This window comes from Canis aureus, chromosome 1 (assembly GCF_053574225.1).
Source record: "Canis aureus isolate CA01 chromosome 1, VMU_Caureus_v.1.0, whole genome shotgun sequence".
Taxonomy (NCBI): Eukaryota; Metazoa; Chordata; class Mammalia; order Carnivora; family Canidae; genus Canis; species Canis aureus.
In genome coordinates this window covers 107,256,545-107,272,360 of record NC_135611.1, presented here as the reverse complement: position 1 = coordinate 107,272,360, position 15,816 = coordinate 107,256,545, and the positions used below count along the sequence as shown (strand labels likewise).

Genomic DNA, 15,816 nt, shown 5'->3' with positions numbered 1-15,816 from the left:
ACCCCTGAGCCCCCGACCACCACCCTGGTCTCTCTCACACAGTATGGCTGTTCAAAGCCCCCTGGCTCCAGGCATACCCTTGGCTCGCTTCCTAAGTCTAGAAGTGAAATGCTGACCTCGTCCAATAGAGCTCTCAAAGGGTCAGCGAGACAGAGAGGGAGAGGAACCCAAGTCATGAGGCGACCCAGGATAGGGACCCAGCAGCACCTGAGAGAGTAGGGATCCTGTAGGGCAGGACCTGATCAGTCTCCTTGCTCTCCATAAAATGCCTATGGCTGCTGTTTAGTACTACCTCCCAGATTTTACTTCATTTACTCCAGCAGTGATTCTGGCAAGGTGGGCTTAGCTGTCTCCATTTTATAGGGGAGGAAACTGAGGCCTAGAAGTCACCAGCTGAAAAGTGGCAGCACCTGGGTTTGATCCCAGTAGCTTGGCTCCAGGCTCACATTCGGAAACACTTGCTCATCATCAGCAAGCTTGGGCTTGTGTGCTAGGGACGGGGCCCAGGCAGGGTCTCTCTGCCTTGTTACCGTTGACATTTGGGGCCATCTTTGTGGGGAACATCCTATGCATTGTAGGATGTTAAAGAGCTTCACTGGCTTTTACCTACTAGATGCAACACTTGCCTCTTGAGCTGTGACAACCACAAACGACTCCAGACACTGTCAATCATTCCCAGGGGAAGGGGAGGCAAAATCACCCTAAGAATCACTGAACTAGGGATGCCTGGGTGGTTCAGTGGTTGAGTGTCTGCTTTTGGCTCACGGCGTGTTCCCAGAGTCCCAGGATCGAGTCCCACATCGGGCTCCCTGCATGGAGCCTGCTTTTCCCTCTGCCTATGTCTCTGCCTCTCTCTGTGTGTCTCTCATAAATGAAAGAAAGAAAAGGAAAAGGAAAAGGAAAAGGAAAGGAAAAAGAAAGAAAGAAAGAGAAAGAAAGAAAGAAAGAAAGAAAGAAAGAAAGAAAGAAAGAGAGAGAGAGAGAGAGAGAGAGAAAGAAAGAAAGAAAGAAAGAAAGAAAGAAAGAAAGAAAGAAAGAAAGAAAGAAGGAAGAAAGAAAAGAAAAGGAAAGAAAAGGAAAGAAAAGAGAAAGAATCACTGAACTACACTTAGGTTGATGTTGAATGGAACTCCCACAAGTGGCCACATATGGTCCAGGACAGAGACCTGGATAAGCTGGCAGGACAAGAAATACTGGCAGCCACACAGTTGTTCAGGTTGTTCAGTTGACAGGGCTAGTGCCTTATGCATATTATTTTCTCTAAGGCGGTTCAAAGACTGTGAGTGATTGGTACTAAACTTTCTCCGGGTCTTCAAGGGGCTAAGCCCTGCCCAGGGGATGCCCAGAGCCCCAGGTGGAAGTTGGTGGTCCAGACCAGGATCGGGGAGGGGCACAGAGGGCGGAGGACAGACTTACCCAAGGCCATTGATCTAAGGCTTGACTCCTGGACAGAGCCCCCCTTCCCACAGAGCCCTCCTGCCCCTCCTTCCCATTTCCTGAACCCTTGGGCCCCATGGGGCACTCACTGCATGGCTGGTTCTGGGGGGCTCTCTCAGTGCCCATGGCCTTTCTGGTTAGCCCGGGACAGAAGTCATCATCGGGCGTGTGCGGAAACGGGGTCAATGGTGGTGGCTTTGTCCTGATTCCGTTAGACCAAAGGTGCCAGGGTCCTAGTGTGGAGTCAGAGCAGTTGGGAGGCTGTGGAGGGCAGGTCCTCCTCCCCTCTCAAAAGCTTTTTATTATGGAAATTTCAAACACATATAAAAACAGAGAAAAAAACTAAAAAAATAAAAACAGATTAGGATGACAACCAAAGCGCATCCACTGCCTCCTAGTCCATCTTCCTTTAGTTCATTTTCTCCCACCCCCATTGCGTTATTTTACAGCAAATTCCAGACATGTTATTTGTACATAAATAGTTCAGGATGTTTCTCTGTAACAGGGGTCTGCAAACTTTTTCTGCAAATATTTGGGGCTTTTGGGCCACACAGTCTCTGTCTTTGGCTACTCAATTATGCCAAGTAGCCATAACATGTATAATGAATTGGCGTGGCTGTGTTCCAATAAAACTTTATTAACAAGAAAGTACTGTAGTTTGCCTATCAATTTCTGCTCTAAAAAAGCTTAGAATGGCATTAGGGCAGCCCCAGTGGCTCAGTGGTTTAGCACCGCCTTCAGCCTGGAGCCTGATCCTGAAGATCTGGGATCGGGTCCCATGTTGTCGGGCTCCTTGCATGGAGCCTGCTTCTCCCTCTGCTTGTGTCTCTGCCGCGCTCTCTCTCTGTGTGTCTCTCATTAATAAATAAATAAAATCTTTCATTTTTTTTTAAAATTTTTATTTATTTATGATAGTCACACAGAGAGAGAGAGAGAGAGGCAGAGACACAGGCAGAGGGAGAAGCAGGCTCCATGCACCGGGAGCCCGATGTGGGATTCGATCCTGGGTCTCCAGGATTGCGCCCTGGGCCAAAGGCAGGCGCCAAACCGCTGCGCCACCCAGGGATCCCAAATAAAATCTTTCAAAAAAATAAAAATAAAAAAAGCAAAAAAAACAAATAAAAATAAAAATGGCATTAAACCAAAGTCTAATTTCCCTGATTGTCTCAAAAAAAAACTTAAAGTATGCTCCACACACAGTGTGGAGCCCAAAACAGGGCTTGAACTCATGACCCTGAGATCAAGACCTGAGCTGAGACCAAGAGTTGGACACTACCTGACTGAGATACCAGGTATCCCTCAAAAAATTTCTAAGTTAATTTGAATCAAAATTAAAACAGGAGCCTGCTTTTTCATTTGAATGATACTGAGGGCCTTTGGCAGAGTGTTACTTTCAGGTCATTGGATTTGGGGTCTGTGCCTGAGCCTGGCAGAGCAGCACACTGGGTCTGGTTTCTGCCACAGGGAAATCCATGGAGGTCATGGGGTTGATCAGGATGGTGTCTGGACGTGAGGTGTGCATGCACCTAGGTGAGTCACTGATGTTTGAAGTGATTAGTGCCACCGTGTGAGGGCTGTGGGACAGGTGCAGGGGCAGTGTGGGACAGATAAGCCTAGCGGGAGGTTGGCGAGTGTCCAGAAGCCGATGTGGCTTGAGGCTGAGGGATTTTGTTTCTGGGAAGTTCTGCAGAAAGCCCTTGCTCTTAGAGTCTGAGGGCAGACTTTTCAAGAATTCAACTAATTTCAAGGTTGAAAACTTGGCAGCAGTGGTGTGCTGGGCTGGCTCATACCAGTGCACAATAACTGATTTTTAAGACCTTTGGTTTTGTTTTGCACCCATCCTTTTAAAAAGCTTTATTTATGATTAATCTTACTAAAAACACATTTATATACTCAAACTCATCACTTCCCAATCACTTGATTACATTTTACTATTATATATACTCTTGAGGCAAATTAATTGTATCTATGTAATATGTGTCTATTTCCTAAATTCGTATTCAGTGACTTCACGTTTAGTGACTTCACATTGTTGACTTGAAATCAGCCACAGTGGGAGTCGTTACACTATGGGCATGCATCAGCATTTGCTGGAGACTGACCATTAAACATTTACCAGCACACCACTTCTTGGGAATCATTGGTTTCAACCTCCCCTAGATCAAGGGTGCTATGGCTCTGGAAATCTGTTTGAAACACGTGATCCTTATGATCCCAGGCTTTGCCTGACAGGCAGAGGCATAACCCTGGGAAGCGACTGGGCCACAGAAAGTCATTTGAGGGTTTCCTTGAGATAGAAAAGCCATACATCTAGTTGCCACTCTTATCCTTGAACTGGAAGAAGAAATGCAGTTAACAGCTTACTGAGAGATTCGCCTTTAAAAGCCTCTGATTCCAAATCTAGTCACATTTGCTGTCTTCATACTACTTAATGAACAGGAACTTAAGTAAAGGCCGTTTGTCAGGACTGGCAAAGAAGCGCATCTGTGTTTTCTTCCTGGAAAGGGAAACTGCAGTTACAATGAAGTCATCATCTGCAGGGTGGCACTCAGTCAGCTGCTGGTCCTGTGGGAATCCAGGGGATCCCCTCCCTGCCGCCCTCAGGAAGCCCGGTGGGGCCATTTTCCCCCATGGTGCCAGAGCACTGTGGCCATTGTCCTGATTTATCATTGTTTTCCAAAGTGGGGTGCCCATGGTCCCCTGGGGCATGGGAACAAGTGAACTCAATGTTTTCTTTAAAAACAAAAGAATCTATGCAAAAGCAATTAAGCTTTATTCATGTTTAATATGCAAAACGGGTCAAATATATACATTGGAAATGCAAGCTCAAAAAAAATTCTTTTATCAGGATGGCATGGCCCCTGCCAACAACCTCTGTCAGGCAGGAAGCACTTCTTTTTGTGACTCCAATGCCAGGTCAGGATCTGGCATACAGAAAGTGCTCCAAAACTGGATGCTGCATGAATCAATGTGGATAAAATACAAACAACTTTCTACTTTCTAAGGGGCCTTGAGGCTGCCCCATTTCTCTTTCCTGCAGGGAGAGGATGTGGGTCATGCAGTTTAGTCAAGGCTCAGATTCCGCTCAGGGGGCAGAGCTTTCAGAGAGAATCAAGTGGGTCAGTCTGTTGGCTTCTGCTTGGATAGGATACTTATTCTCAGAAGCTGAAGATGGTCCAAGGAAATGACTTGTGACTGGGAAACTAGACTATACATCTCCGGGAATAAGCTTTGGGCATTCCTTGGCAAAAACATGGCTTAGTGAGGCAGAGGCTGAAGGTACAGACTCTCCACCCTGCAGTGGGATCCAAGCACTTGGCATCATTCTTGCCCATGGAACTAGGGACAGAGACAGAATGCTGGGCCAATATCTGGAAACCAACCCATACAAATACACATCCCAGCTTCATTTATTTTCCACCATTGAAGCACGACCAGCACCCTCCAGCTAGCCCCAGTGGGCAGAGAGGGATGGTACTTGTGATCCCTGAGCAAGGCCTTAGGGATGACGGCAGGGAATTCAACATTTATGTGTATCTAAGATGGAACCCAGACCATCACCAGCACACATTCCCTCATGTGTGTTCCTTCTGCCCTCAGCACCAGAGGAACCCATGACTTGCATCTCTGTGTGTATGTGTGCCTCAATGATGTATTGTCTAGTTCTGGTGGTTTCTGAGTCCCAAACAGCTCAGACTGCACAACTGATATAGTCTTCTGGAACCTGCTCTTTTCCCCCAGCTTTCTAAGTGATCCACATTATTGGCATCTTTTTCCTTCCACAATACATTTTATTTAGGAAAGCAACATAGAGTCATAGACAGTGCAGCAAAGTATAAAGACAAATACAAAAAGGTATTTGGGCAACAACTGGTTGTCTTCTGGACATCACCATGGATCTCACTGTAACCAGTTAGGTTTGCTTCAGCATCAACAAGTTCTGAACCAAGTCTGTGGCCATCTCTGGTCCCTGTGGCCATTTCAGCAGGCATTTTGGGGCTGAACATTTGATGCCATGTTTCACCTCCGTTGTTCATTCATTCAAATTTGAAAATGTGAGAGGGACTGTAGTGAAGACACAAAAGGGAACAAGAAACAGTCCCGGCCCATGGGGGCTCATACTCTAAAGGGGAAGCAGAGAAGTAAACAGTCTACACAAGACAGTGTGGCAAGTGCTACCAAAGATGCACGCTCTGTGGTATAGGGGCCACAGGATAGCCACCTGACCCAGCTTTGGGGTGGCTGAGAGGGCTTCTGGAGAGATAAGGCCTAAGATAAAGAGACCTGGAGGATGGGGTGTCATGTCAGCCAGACAAGACCTGCTAGTGCAAGTCTGACCCTTGTCTTAACACTGCACTCATGTCCTTCCTCTGAAATTCTACATCTCCTGGTCAGTCCTATTCACTATTCCCTTCTTTGTACAGGTGGTGAGTTTCCACAGGTACACACCTCACACCAAGATGCTGCCTTGTCGAGGACAGAGACTCTTTTCCCTGTACCTAAGACTATGTGTGGGACATAGTGGACCCTAAGCAGATCCTAGCTGGGAGACAGATGGTTTTGGATGAACTTCTCCAGCACTTCTCTAGCACTTGGCTGGAGCAAGAAGGATGGGGTAGGTGGTGGTTATAGTGAAAACGGGTCAGGGATACACAAAAGATACACAAAGAAACCACATCCACCAGGCCGTCTGGACCAGAGCACTGGAATATTTTCATTTTCATTACTGCAAAGTCAAACCACAGAAGTGTTCTCAACGGCACAGCCATTTGGAAGAAAGGAACAAACAAGTATTCATTGCAACCAAAAACTAGACAATAATTTGCGCATCACCCACTGCCCCCAACACCCTCAGAACCCACAGGCCCTGAAGCTGGCTGGCGCCTCAGTCGAATGTGATCCGGAAGCTGCGCTCCTGCTCCTTGCGACGCCCCTCGCACACCTTGGTCACCTCCTCCACCTTCCTCTGCAACAGGGCCGAGTTCTGGTCGATCCACTGCAGCGAGTCCATGTGCGCATTGAGGATCTTGCAGATCTGCTGCAGTGGGTCGCTGGTGTCGGCAGGGCCTCCAGATGTGTTCAAGTGCTCGATGATGTCCTTGAGGTCTTGGGCCATGCGCTTTAGCTGTGCATCGATGTTCTCTGCCAGCTTGTAGGTTTTCTCACGCTCCTCATCGGCATGCTGCAGGTAGACAGTGCCACTCTGCTCCTTGACCGACTCCTCCAGTGGGCTCAGCAGGTCTTCCAACTCCTTCTGCTGAGACAGGATGAAGTCGAGCTCTTGGTCCAGCCTCTTCTGGTCCAGCTTCACTTTCTCCACCTCACGGTGGAGGGTAGTGATCTTCTCCCCATTCTCAATCAGTGTGCGGTCCCAGGCATTGACCTGTGTGGCCTGCTGCAGGAAGTGCCGTTCCTGGTCCTCCAGCTCCAGACTCCACTTGTTGATCAGACTCTCCAGCTGGGCGTAGGTCATCACAGGGCTGGTGGATGCCCCAGTGGCTGCACCAGGGCCAGGTGGTGCGGCCACAGCAGCCGGTGCATTGCTGGTGATCCCGGCCGGTGCAAGGGGCTTCAGATTCAAGGCAAAGCCAGTGGTGGTAGTGGTGGCTGCAGTGGTGGCTGCAGTGGTGGTGGTGGCCGTGGTGGTGGATGTTGTTGTGGAGGCCGTAGAAGCTGCTCCAGTGGCCTTTAAGCTGAAGCCCAGTGTTCCAGCCCCAGGAGTTCCAGCCGTGGTTGATGGGGTACAAAGAGAAAGCCCAGTGGTGGTCGATGAGGTTGGAGCAGTTGCTAGAGAGGCAAACAGTGTGGGCCCAGCACTGGTAGTGGCAGCAGTGGGTGCAGGAGCAGCTGGCTGTGTGGCTCCCGCTCCAGTGGCTGCTGGAGTGGCAGGAGTGAAGAGCAATCCAGCAAGTGCCGTGGGCTGGGTTGAAGTCCCCATTGAGCCAATATTAAAACCTGAGGTCCCGGTCTGGGACGTGCTCCCCGCTGTGAATGAGAATCCCCCTGGTGTGGTGGAAGGAGCAGCAGAGGTGGTGGCAGAGCCAAACATGAAGCCGGTGGGTGCTGTGCTCTGGCTGGAGGTGACAGTGCTCGAGATGGCATTGGTGAGGGTGCTGCTGCTGAGCCCAAAGCCGCCAGGGTGTGCTGTAGCTGGGGTGGCAGCCACGCTGCCCAAGTTTAGCTTTGGTGTGCTGATGCCTAAGGAGAATCCAGTTCCTCCTGTGGCAGGAGTTGTGGTTCCAAAACTGAATCCTGGGGTTTGTGTTGCTGGAGCCTGGGTTGTGAGGGAGAAGAGGCCAGTAGAAGGAGTACTTGCAGCTGGCTGGGAGGGAGTCCCAAAATTAAACCCACCAGTGCCAGATGTAGAGAAAGAAAACCCAGTAGCAGGAGTGGTTGTCGCCGTCTTTGCAGTGCCAAATGTGAACCCACCTGTGGGGGCCCCAGTGCCTCCAAAATTAAACCCACTCATGGCTCCAGATTCTGGTGGCGGCAGCTACTCTGGCTCCCAAAGCAAATCCGTCGGTGTCTGAAACCTTGGGAAGATTTTTAAAGCAGAGTAAGTCACATGATCAGATGGCAGTTTTGGAAAGGCAACCTCAAAGCAAGATGGAACAGTCTGTAGGGTGGCGGGACTGGATAATTAGAATATGTGGCCACCATCTCACTCCCTGTCATAACCTAGCCAGGCCCTGCTAAAACTAGAAAAGAAAGATCTGGAAGCATAAGCTCATGCATGGGAGTCATGTGCTAGGAGCCAGATGTGCTTGGGACATGCACGGCCATGCTCAGCACAAGGAGTAATCTGTTGCCCTAGAGGAGAAGGCCAAAGGGCAGGCACCTGAACTGACCTCAGCCCTGAGGAGGAGCTCAGATTCAAGACACTTCAGGCAAGTGGGACTAGAAGCACACAAAATAACACCTTTAGGAACTGCTCCCCAAGTTTCCCTGCTAAATGCAAGTGGGAGGTGGTGGGTGGTGGACTGATCTGGTTGAGTGCCACCCCGAGTACCTTTCTGGAACTCACAGAGAAGCCCCAGAAAGCTGAGCTGTATGGTAGGACATGAGGCACTGCCCTGGTTTAGGAGGACAGAGGGCAGGGCCTGCCCTCTTCCTAGCTCAGGGATGGGACATGGGTCCCAGGACTGCTAACTTGGACCAGGGTCTCAAGAAGAGGTGGCCTCCTTCACCTGGAGGTGTAGGGCACAGATAATGTGCATATCAGGCACCCCTTCATCTTTCCAGCCATCTGCAGCTAAGCTGCCACTAGAGAGAGTGACAGAGTGGGGAGGAAGGAGAGGGAAAGTGATCACGTGCCCAGAGGATCCACACATGCTCACAGGGCCCTGAGCTGGTGCTGGTGAGGGAAGAGAACGGACCCCAGGAGGGCCTATGAACATTCAGCTGTACATAAGTTCTCAGAAACCTAGGGCTTGTGGCTGACCTCAAATTTAACATGAATTCACAGTCAGCTGCCACTGCTCAGTGGGAGGTCCCTAGGTTCCATGACGAGAAGTGTAGATTCTAATGTAGATACTGGGGTGATTTCCAGGCAGCTTGCTGTGCTCAGCACCCTGTTATATAAATTCTCTTTACCCAGACCCTCAGCCAACTTCATAACTGTGCTACAAGGAGGCTGGGATGATGGTCCCCATGTGCAGATGGGGAAAAGAGAGGCTCAAACGGAAGGAACTTGTCAATTCTTATCATGAGACCTGAACCCTGGCCTTGCTGTAAACTCTTTATTTCTACTCCATCAAACCAGTCCATTTGATCACAGGGCAAACAGCCCTGCTTTGGGGCATGGCTGCCATTGTGTACCCCAGACTCCAACACTCCAAAGAGCTTATCTTCCCTTTATCTAAAACAGGTCAAGGGGCAGCCCGGGTGGCTCAGCGGTTTAGCGCTGCCTTCAGCCCGGGTGTGATCCTGGGGACCTGGGATCGAGTCCTACGTTGGGCTCCCTGCATGGAGCCTGCTTCTCCCTTTGCCTCTGTCTGTGCCTCTCTCTGTGTTTCTCATGAATAAATAAATAAAAACCTTAAAAACAGGTCAGGTAATTCCGCAGCAAGATAGCTCTTGTTCTCAGGCATGAAGTTGGTTCTCCATATGTAAAGAAGAGACCCAGGTTTGGATTCTGCTTCTGCTACGAGCTGTGGGTCCTGGTGTACTTTATTCCTGGAGCCTCTCTATATCTCAGTTTCCCCAACTCTAATGAGAAGGGTGATCCTCTCTCACAGTGAAGGATAAACAAGGTCATTACCGAGAAGCCAAGTGCCTGGCCCAGAGAAGGCAACCACAAGTTGTTTCCTCTTCCCTCTCTCTCTTCAGGACCAGTTTTATTTCTTCAAGTGTCCTCAGGGATCCTGTCACAGCCTGGGCTAGAGGAAACCTGCTGTGGCTGCCCCTCTCCAATTTCCACTGCACCCTCTACCTTCCTGCCAGACCCTAACATTTCCTTCTCCTCTTCCACACAGACACATGCTTCTAGGGAGAGGATCTCAGCACCACCCACACTGCCACTGGGGCCACCCGTGCTTGGGACATGGTCTAAGTCAGAAGATCCCCCACTGGCTGCCCAGGAGCCCCTCCAGGGGTGTTCAGAATATATACACTGCTGCCAGACCAATGGGGTAGTTTTATGGGCGGCAAGGCCCTGGCCATGGCATTTTTATAAAGCTCTACTGGGGGCTCCTGGAAAAGGTCCCTTAACTCCCACCACAGCAATGTCTGAGGCCTCAGTGCCACTGGCGCCGCATATTGCCGTGCACTAGACTCCTTCTTGCGTGAGCGCACACATCTCCTCACTCAAGAGCCACGTCAAGTCTGCCGTTACTGGCAGCCCAAAGCATCTGAATAGCTACACCTACGTGTCTCAGTTCTCAAGACCTCAGCCCAAGAGAGCTTCTATTAATAAGTTGTGGCTAAATTTTTCCACAAGAGCATTTATAAAAAGTTCTCTGCAACTATTAAAAAACTAAAAGAAAAACAATCTTCTGTGGGGGCTTTTCTGGTTTAATCATTCACCATTTATTAAGTGTGCCTCATTGGTTTCCCATACTACAGGTGCTAGGGATCTACTAACAGTGGCACATACATATTGATTTAACCCTGTGCTATGTGCTTTAGATGTATTATTACTCATTTACTCCTGAAAGCAGGTCCATTGGGGATCCCTGGGTGGCTCAGTGGTTTAGCACCTGCCTTCGGCCCAGGGCATGATCCTGGAGTCCCAGGATCGAATCCCTCATTGGGCTCCCTGCATGGAGCCTGCTTCTCCCTCTGCCTGTGTCTCTGCCTGTGTCTCTCATGAATAAATACAATCTTAAAAAAAAAAAAAAAAAAAAAAATTAAAGCAAGTCCATTTCACAAACCAGGAGAGTGAGGTCCACAGAAGTTACCTAAGCCATGGCCTTGCCTTTGTCCTTGAGGTAGCCAGAGAAACGGCAAACGTGAACTTCAGTACCAGGGTTCCAGGCAAGCAGGGATGGGGGGAGTGGCAGTCGCATAAGGGAGCATTTTCCTGAGTGTGGAAGGATGTGATGTCAGCCAGGGTTGGTCAGGTGGGTTAGAGGAAGGGCCAGAGAGAGGCTGAGATAGCAGGTCTCTGGGGTGCTAAGTGACTTGGTGTGGCTGGAGGGAGTGTTTGTGTATGAAGTAAAGGGCTGACTCAGAAGGCCTGGATTGTCCAAACCCTGCACATTCCAAAGAAAAGACTGGTCCTTTTCAGTTACCTGTGAGATAACCTCCAAGCCCTGCCAGCTTGACCTCTGCAGGGCCAGAGAATAACGACAGTCACATACACAGACACTCCATGCCCATGGAACCGACCCCCAGGGTCAGGTGAGCTTCCCTGGAGGGCAATACTCCACATGTGCTGTCACAAAGTGTTGCTGGGAGAATTAAGTGCTGTCACTATGACTCCACCTGGAGAGAGAACTGGAAGCTCACATCTTGTCTCTCCCAGATTCTGCCCTGTGCACCTTTTACCTTTACTGATTCTAATCTCTCTCCTTTTGCTGTAACCATGAATCTAACAGCTTTGCTGAGTTATGTTGAGTCTTTCTAGCTCATCACTGAACTTAAGGGTGGTCTCGGAGACCCCTGTGCATAACGTGTGTGTAGTGCTGTGCAATGTGATGGGAGCTGTTGGTCGGGAAAGGGCATGCTGATGGCTCAGACTTCATTTTGAGTGAGCCACGGAGGGACGTTACGGATGGCCACATATCTGTGTGGGGAATGGGCTGGAGGGGGAGAAGCTGGAGGTCAGGTGGCTGGGAGGAGGCCAGGGGTGATGGTTTAGGCCAAGAGCTAGTCAGGACCCTGGGGACAGAGAAAAGAGAACCCAGGCCGGGGAAATGAGTGTAAGTCTGCACAAAACGAAATGTAGTAGTTATGGTTCTGCAGGGGCTGGCTGTCTCAATGAATAAAGCCGTCAATCAAGACCAGGACTCTGGGAGTTTCTCAAGAATGTGTCTGAACAGATACATACTATTCTGAACTCTGATACATACTTTTCCATTTTTACCAAAGGGGTAAGCTTTCCTACAAGAGCAGCAGACAGTGCTTGGGTCAGGTGCTTAGGGCAGATGTGGCATCTGTAGCTCCCATGGGCCTGGAGTGAGGAGAGACTGCCTCCAAGTCACCGAGGTACTCATTGAGTTGCCTGACCTGCATCTGTTGTTTTTCACACCACATCTGCCTGCCTTCACAGCCCAGGGAAGTTACAGGTTCTGACCTATACTCATCCTGTCCCCTGGCTTTGAGGACTATGGTTCCCTGTCATCATCTCCAACTTCACACAGGACCATTCACCTGACCTCTACAGTTCCTTGCTGCTCCAAATCCCAACTTTACAGGGGCAGCCCCGGTGGCTCAGAGGTTTAGCACCGCCTGCAGCTTAGGGCGTGATCCCGGAGACCCTGGATTGAGTCCCATGTCAGGCTCCCTGCATGGAGCCTGCTTCTCCCTCTGCCTGTGTCTCAATGAATAAATAAATCTAAAAAAAAAAACAAAACCAAAACCAAAAACAAAAAACCAACTTCACAAACTTCACAGTGATGGAAGACAGAGACAAAGCAAATTCTGTAGTGCAACATCCACTCAACACACACATCTGAGCACCTGCTATGCACTGTTCAAGGCCCTGGGAATATGGCTGTGACAGAGAAAGCAAGGCCCTGCTCTTACAGAGCTTCACTTCCAGCAGAGCAGTCAGGCAGGCAGGAAAACCACAAACTTCACAAAGGAATTACACAGCATGCTAGAATAGGCTAAGCATTATGGAGGAAGAGAAAGTAGGACAGGGAAAGGGGAGCAGGGTGGTGGCATGCAGGTAAAAGGGCTGAATGACTCATACTGAACAAAGTTCTGGGGGTCCCTGAGGGCCAGGACGACAGGAGGACAGTGTGATTAAGGGGCAGGAGCCACTGCTCCTGAGCCTGGGGACTCTCTCCCTCCTTACCTCTCCCACTCCGTTTGCTATACCTGGAACAGGGGTGTTTGGGAATGAATATGGGGGGACCTCAGCCTTGGACCAAGGGGAATGAAAGGATTAAGAAGGCAATGGGGGTTGGGGGGGGGAGGCAGGTATGTCTGTGTGACAGAATAATGGCCTCCATACATGTCTACTCCCTAATCCCAGAATCTACGAATAGTAGACCTCACAGGACTCAAAGGGACTTTGCAAACTGTGATTAAATTAAGGATTCTGAGATGGGGAGATTATCCTGGTGGGCTGCATGGACCCTAAATATAACGGTGAGAGTCCTTAAGTGGAAGGGGGAGGCAGAAGATGTGACCATGTAACAACGTTCTGAGAAATGCTATGTTGCTGGCTCTGAAGACAGAGGAAGGGGATAAAAGCCAAGGAATGCAGGGGGTCACTAGAAGGTAGGAAAGGCAAAATATGGATTCTCCCCTAGAGTCTCCAGAAGGAAGGAGGTCCTGTGGACCCATTTCAGACTTCTAACTTCCAGAACTATAAGAGGATAAATGTGTGCTGTTTTAAGCCACTAAGTTTGTGATTATGTTACAATGACAATGGGAAGCCAATACAGGGATGGGGAGAAAGAACAGGATGGCCTCCATCTAGATAAATGGATGGGAAACAGATCCTAGAGCTGGGGCCGAGGAAGGGGCTGGAGAAGAGAGGTGATGGGGTCAGGGCACGTCTGCCTCTGTGCCTGGGGGTCCTGGGGAGAGGATGCTGTAGTTGCTGGGCCCTGGCAGCTGGGGAGCTGGTGGGAAAAGAAGTGAGCTGTGATTCTGAGAAACCAGACAATCTCTGCTGCTAGAGTGACCTCACCAGGGGTGTGGATGTGTGCAAAACCCAGCAACAACAGGCCACCTATGACAGAGGGAGGGATGAGGTGGCCTGGGAGCATGAGGAGGGCTGGTGATGGTGTCAACCCCCCAGGCAGGATTTCCTGCTTTTGTTCACTGTTGCTATCCCCAGTGCCTAAAATGGTGTCTGGCATGTAGCAGGCACTCCATAAATAACTACGAGTGACCAACTATCTGACAATTAAGAACTGCCATTTACGGAGTGCCACTTATGTAATGGCACCGGGCCGGAATACTGGGTAGAGCACAATAAATCCTTCCTGGATGAGAAACAGGCTCAGAGAGGTGATGTGACTTCTTCAAGGTCACACAGCAGCAAACGCTAGTCCCAGAATGGGAATCTAGATCTTTCTTGGGGCATGTCCTGAAGTTCTGCCCAGAGCTACGGAAATGTCAGAATTAAGTCTTAAAGGACGAATGGGGTTCTCTGGGAAGACATGTCTCCAAGAGAGTGATATATACACAGGCCAGCTTCTGTACAGCAGGCTGTGGGGAGGTGAGGCTGGGGACCAGGTCAGTCCATCCAATGGAGACAAAGCCATGATGAAGTTTCCCTTCCTGATCCCACAGCTGTTCTTCATTTTATCACCTCAGAAACTAAGTGACCCTTCCACACTAGGCTCATCCACTGGGGTGGAGATAGCTGCTGTCCCCTTCCTTTTTTTTTTTTTTTTTTTAAGAAAGATTTTATTTATTTATTAATGAGAAACAGAGAGAGAGGCAGAGACATAGGCAGAGGGAGAAGCAGGCTCCATGCAGGGATCATGCCCTGAGCCGAAGGCAGATGCACAACTGCTGAGCCACCCAGGAGTCCCTGTCCCCTTCCTTTATGCCAGTTCTACTCCACTTCATTTGGGGCAGCAAAAAGTCCAGCCAAAGGGCTCTATTTCCTAGGGCTTTTTCGATGGGGCTTGGGATTGTTATGTCCAGGGTTTTCCAGTCCATTTATGGGCAGGGGTGGGGACTGTAGCTATCATTAGAAGTCCATACTGCAGGGACACATGGGTGGCGCAGTGGTTGAGCATTTGCCTTTGGCTCAGGGTGTGATCCCGGAGCCCGGGGATCGAGTCCCACATCAGGCTCCCTGCATGGAGCCTGCTTCTCCCTCTGCCCATGTCTCTGCCTCTCTCTCTGTCTCTCATGAACAAATAAATCTAAAAAAGAAAAAGAAGTCCATACTGTGGACTTCTATGTGTTCTGAGGACAGGGACCTTTGTTCATCCTTTTCTGTCAGTCATTCCGCAAGGCTGTGCAGCCCACTGGCCAGGGCTCCTGATTCTCCACTATTAAACCCTGGGATCTCAGGTTCTAAATTCACTCCCATGCCTTTTCCTCATATGAAAGACAGAGATTACAGGTCACAGATCATGCGGTCTTTATGAAAATGAAACTGTCTGATCTGCACTGGGCGCTTAGCACGGTGCACCCCTGGGGCCCCAGAAAAGCTAACCTCGTAATAGTTACAAGTTCTGGGAGCAATTGAAGCAGAGCCTCCTGACATTTCAGGCCACAGCCACCTGGTGGCGCAGCCAACAACGCCGAGCCCAGGTGGGGCCCAGGAAGCAAGGAAGGAAGAGCTACCTTTGTGGGATCCATTCTTCCCCCTCACCCCACAAAATTAGCAATTTAATGGGGCACCAGGCTGGCTGAGTCAGTAGAGCACGTGACTCTTGATCTTGGGGTTGTAAATACGAGTTGCGTATAAAGATGACTTAAAAACAAAATCTTGGGGATCCCTGGGTGGCTCAGCAATTTAGCGTCTGCCTTCCATCCAGGGCACGATCCTGGAGTCCTGGGATTAAGTCCCGCGTCGGGCTCCCTGCATGGAGCCTGTTCTTCCCTCTTCCTGTGTCTCTGCCTTTCTCTCTCTTTCTCTCTCTACGTCTATCATGAAGAAATAAAATCTTAAAAAAAAAAATATTTAAAAATAAATAAATAAAAAATCTTAAAATAAGTTAGCAATTTAAGACTTGGAGGAAGTGTGGTGATAGGCTGAGAAAGACCAAAGAAGAGAGACAAAGGGAGTAGGAAGTGGCG

The 15,816-nt window shown here is 49.6% G+C and overlaps 2 protein-coding genes across 5 annotated transcripts in view; both read right to left on the bottom strand.

Annotated features, from left to right (window-relative positions):
• IL4I1 (interleukin 4 induced 1) overlaps window positions 1–15,816 on the bottom strand; it is a 36,947-nt gene that overhangs the window by 7,952 nt on the left and 13,179 nt on the right. The window contains exons 2-3 of one of the 2 annotated variants that reach the window (XM_077844682.1): window positions 3,802–3,934; window positions 1,527–1,732 (exon numbers count right to left, since the gene is read on the bottom strand). In XM_077844682.1, the coding sequence (XP_077700808.1) occupies window positions 1,527–1,563 (37 nt within the window). In that variant the 5' untranslated portion in view covers window positions 1,564–1,732; window positions 3,802–3,934. The remainder of the gene's footprint in view (window positions 1–1,526; window positions 1,733–3,801; window positions 3,935–15,816) is intronic. The other variant, XM_077844673.1, reaches the window with a different exon arrangement.
• NUP62 (nucleoporin 62) overlaps window positions 4,203–15,816 on the bottom strand; it is a 24,796-nt gene continuing 13,182 nt past the window's right edge. For 2 of the 3 annotated variants that reach the window (XM_077844684.1, XM_077844691.1), the window contains exon 2: window positions 4,203–7,970. In XM_077844684.1, the coding sequence (XP_077700810.1) occupies window positions 6,323–7,906 (1,584 nt within the window). In that variant the 5' untranslated portion in view covers window positions 7,907–7,970 and the 3' untranslated portion in view covers window positions 4,203–6,322. Of the gene's footprint in view, window positions 7,971–11,168; window positions 11,190–15,816 lie in introns of those variants that run through there. The other variant, XM_077844700.1, reaches the window with a different exon arrangement.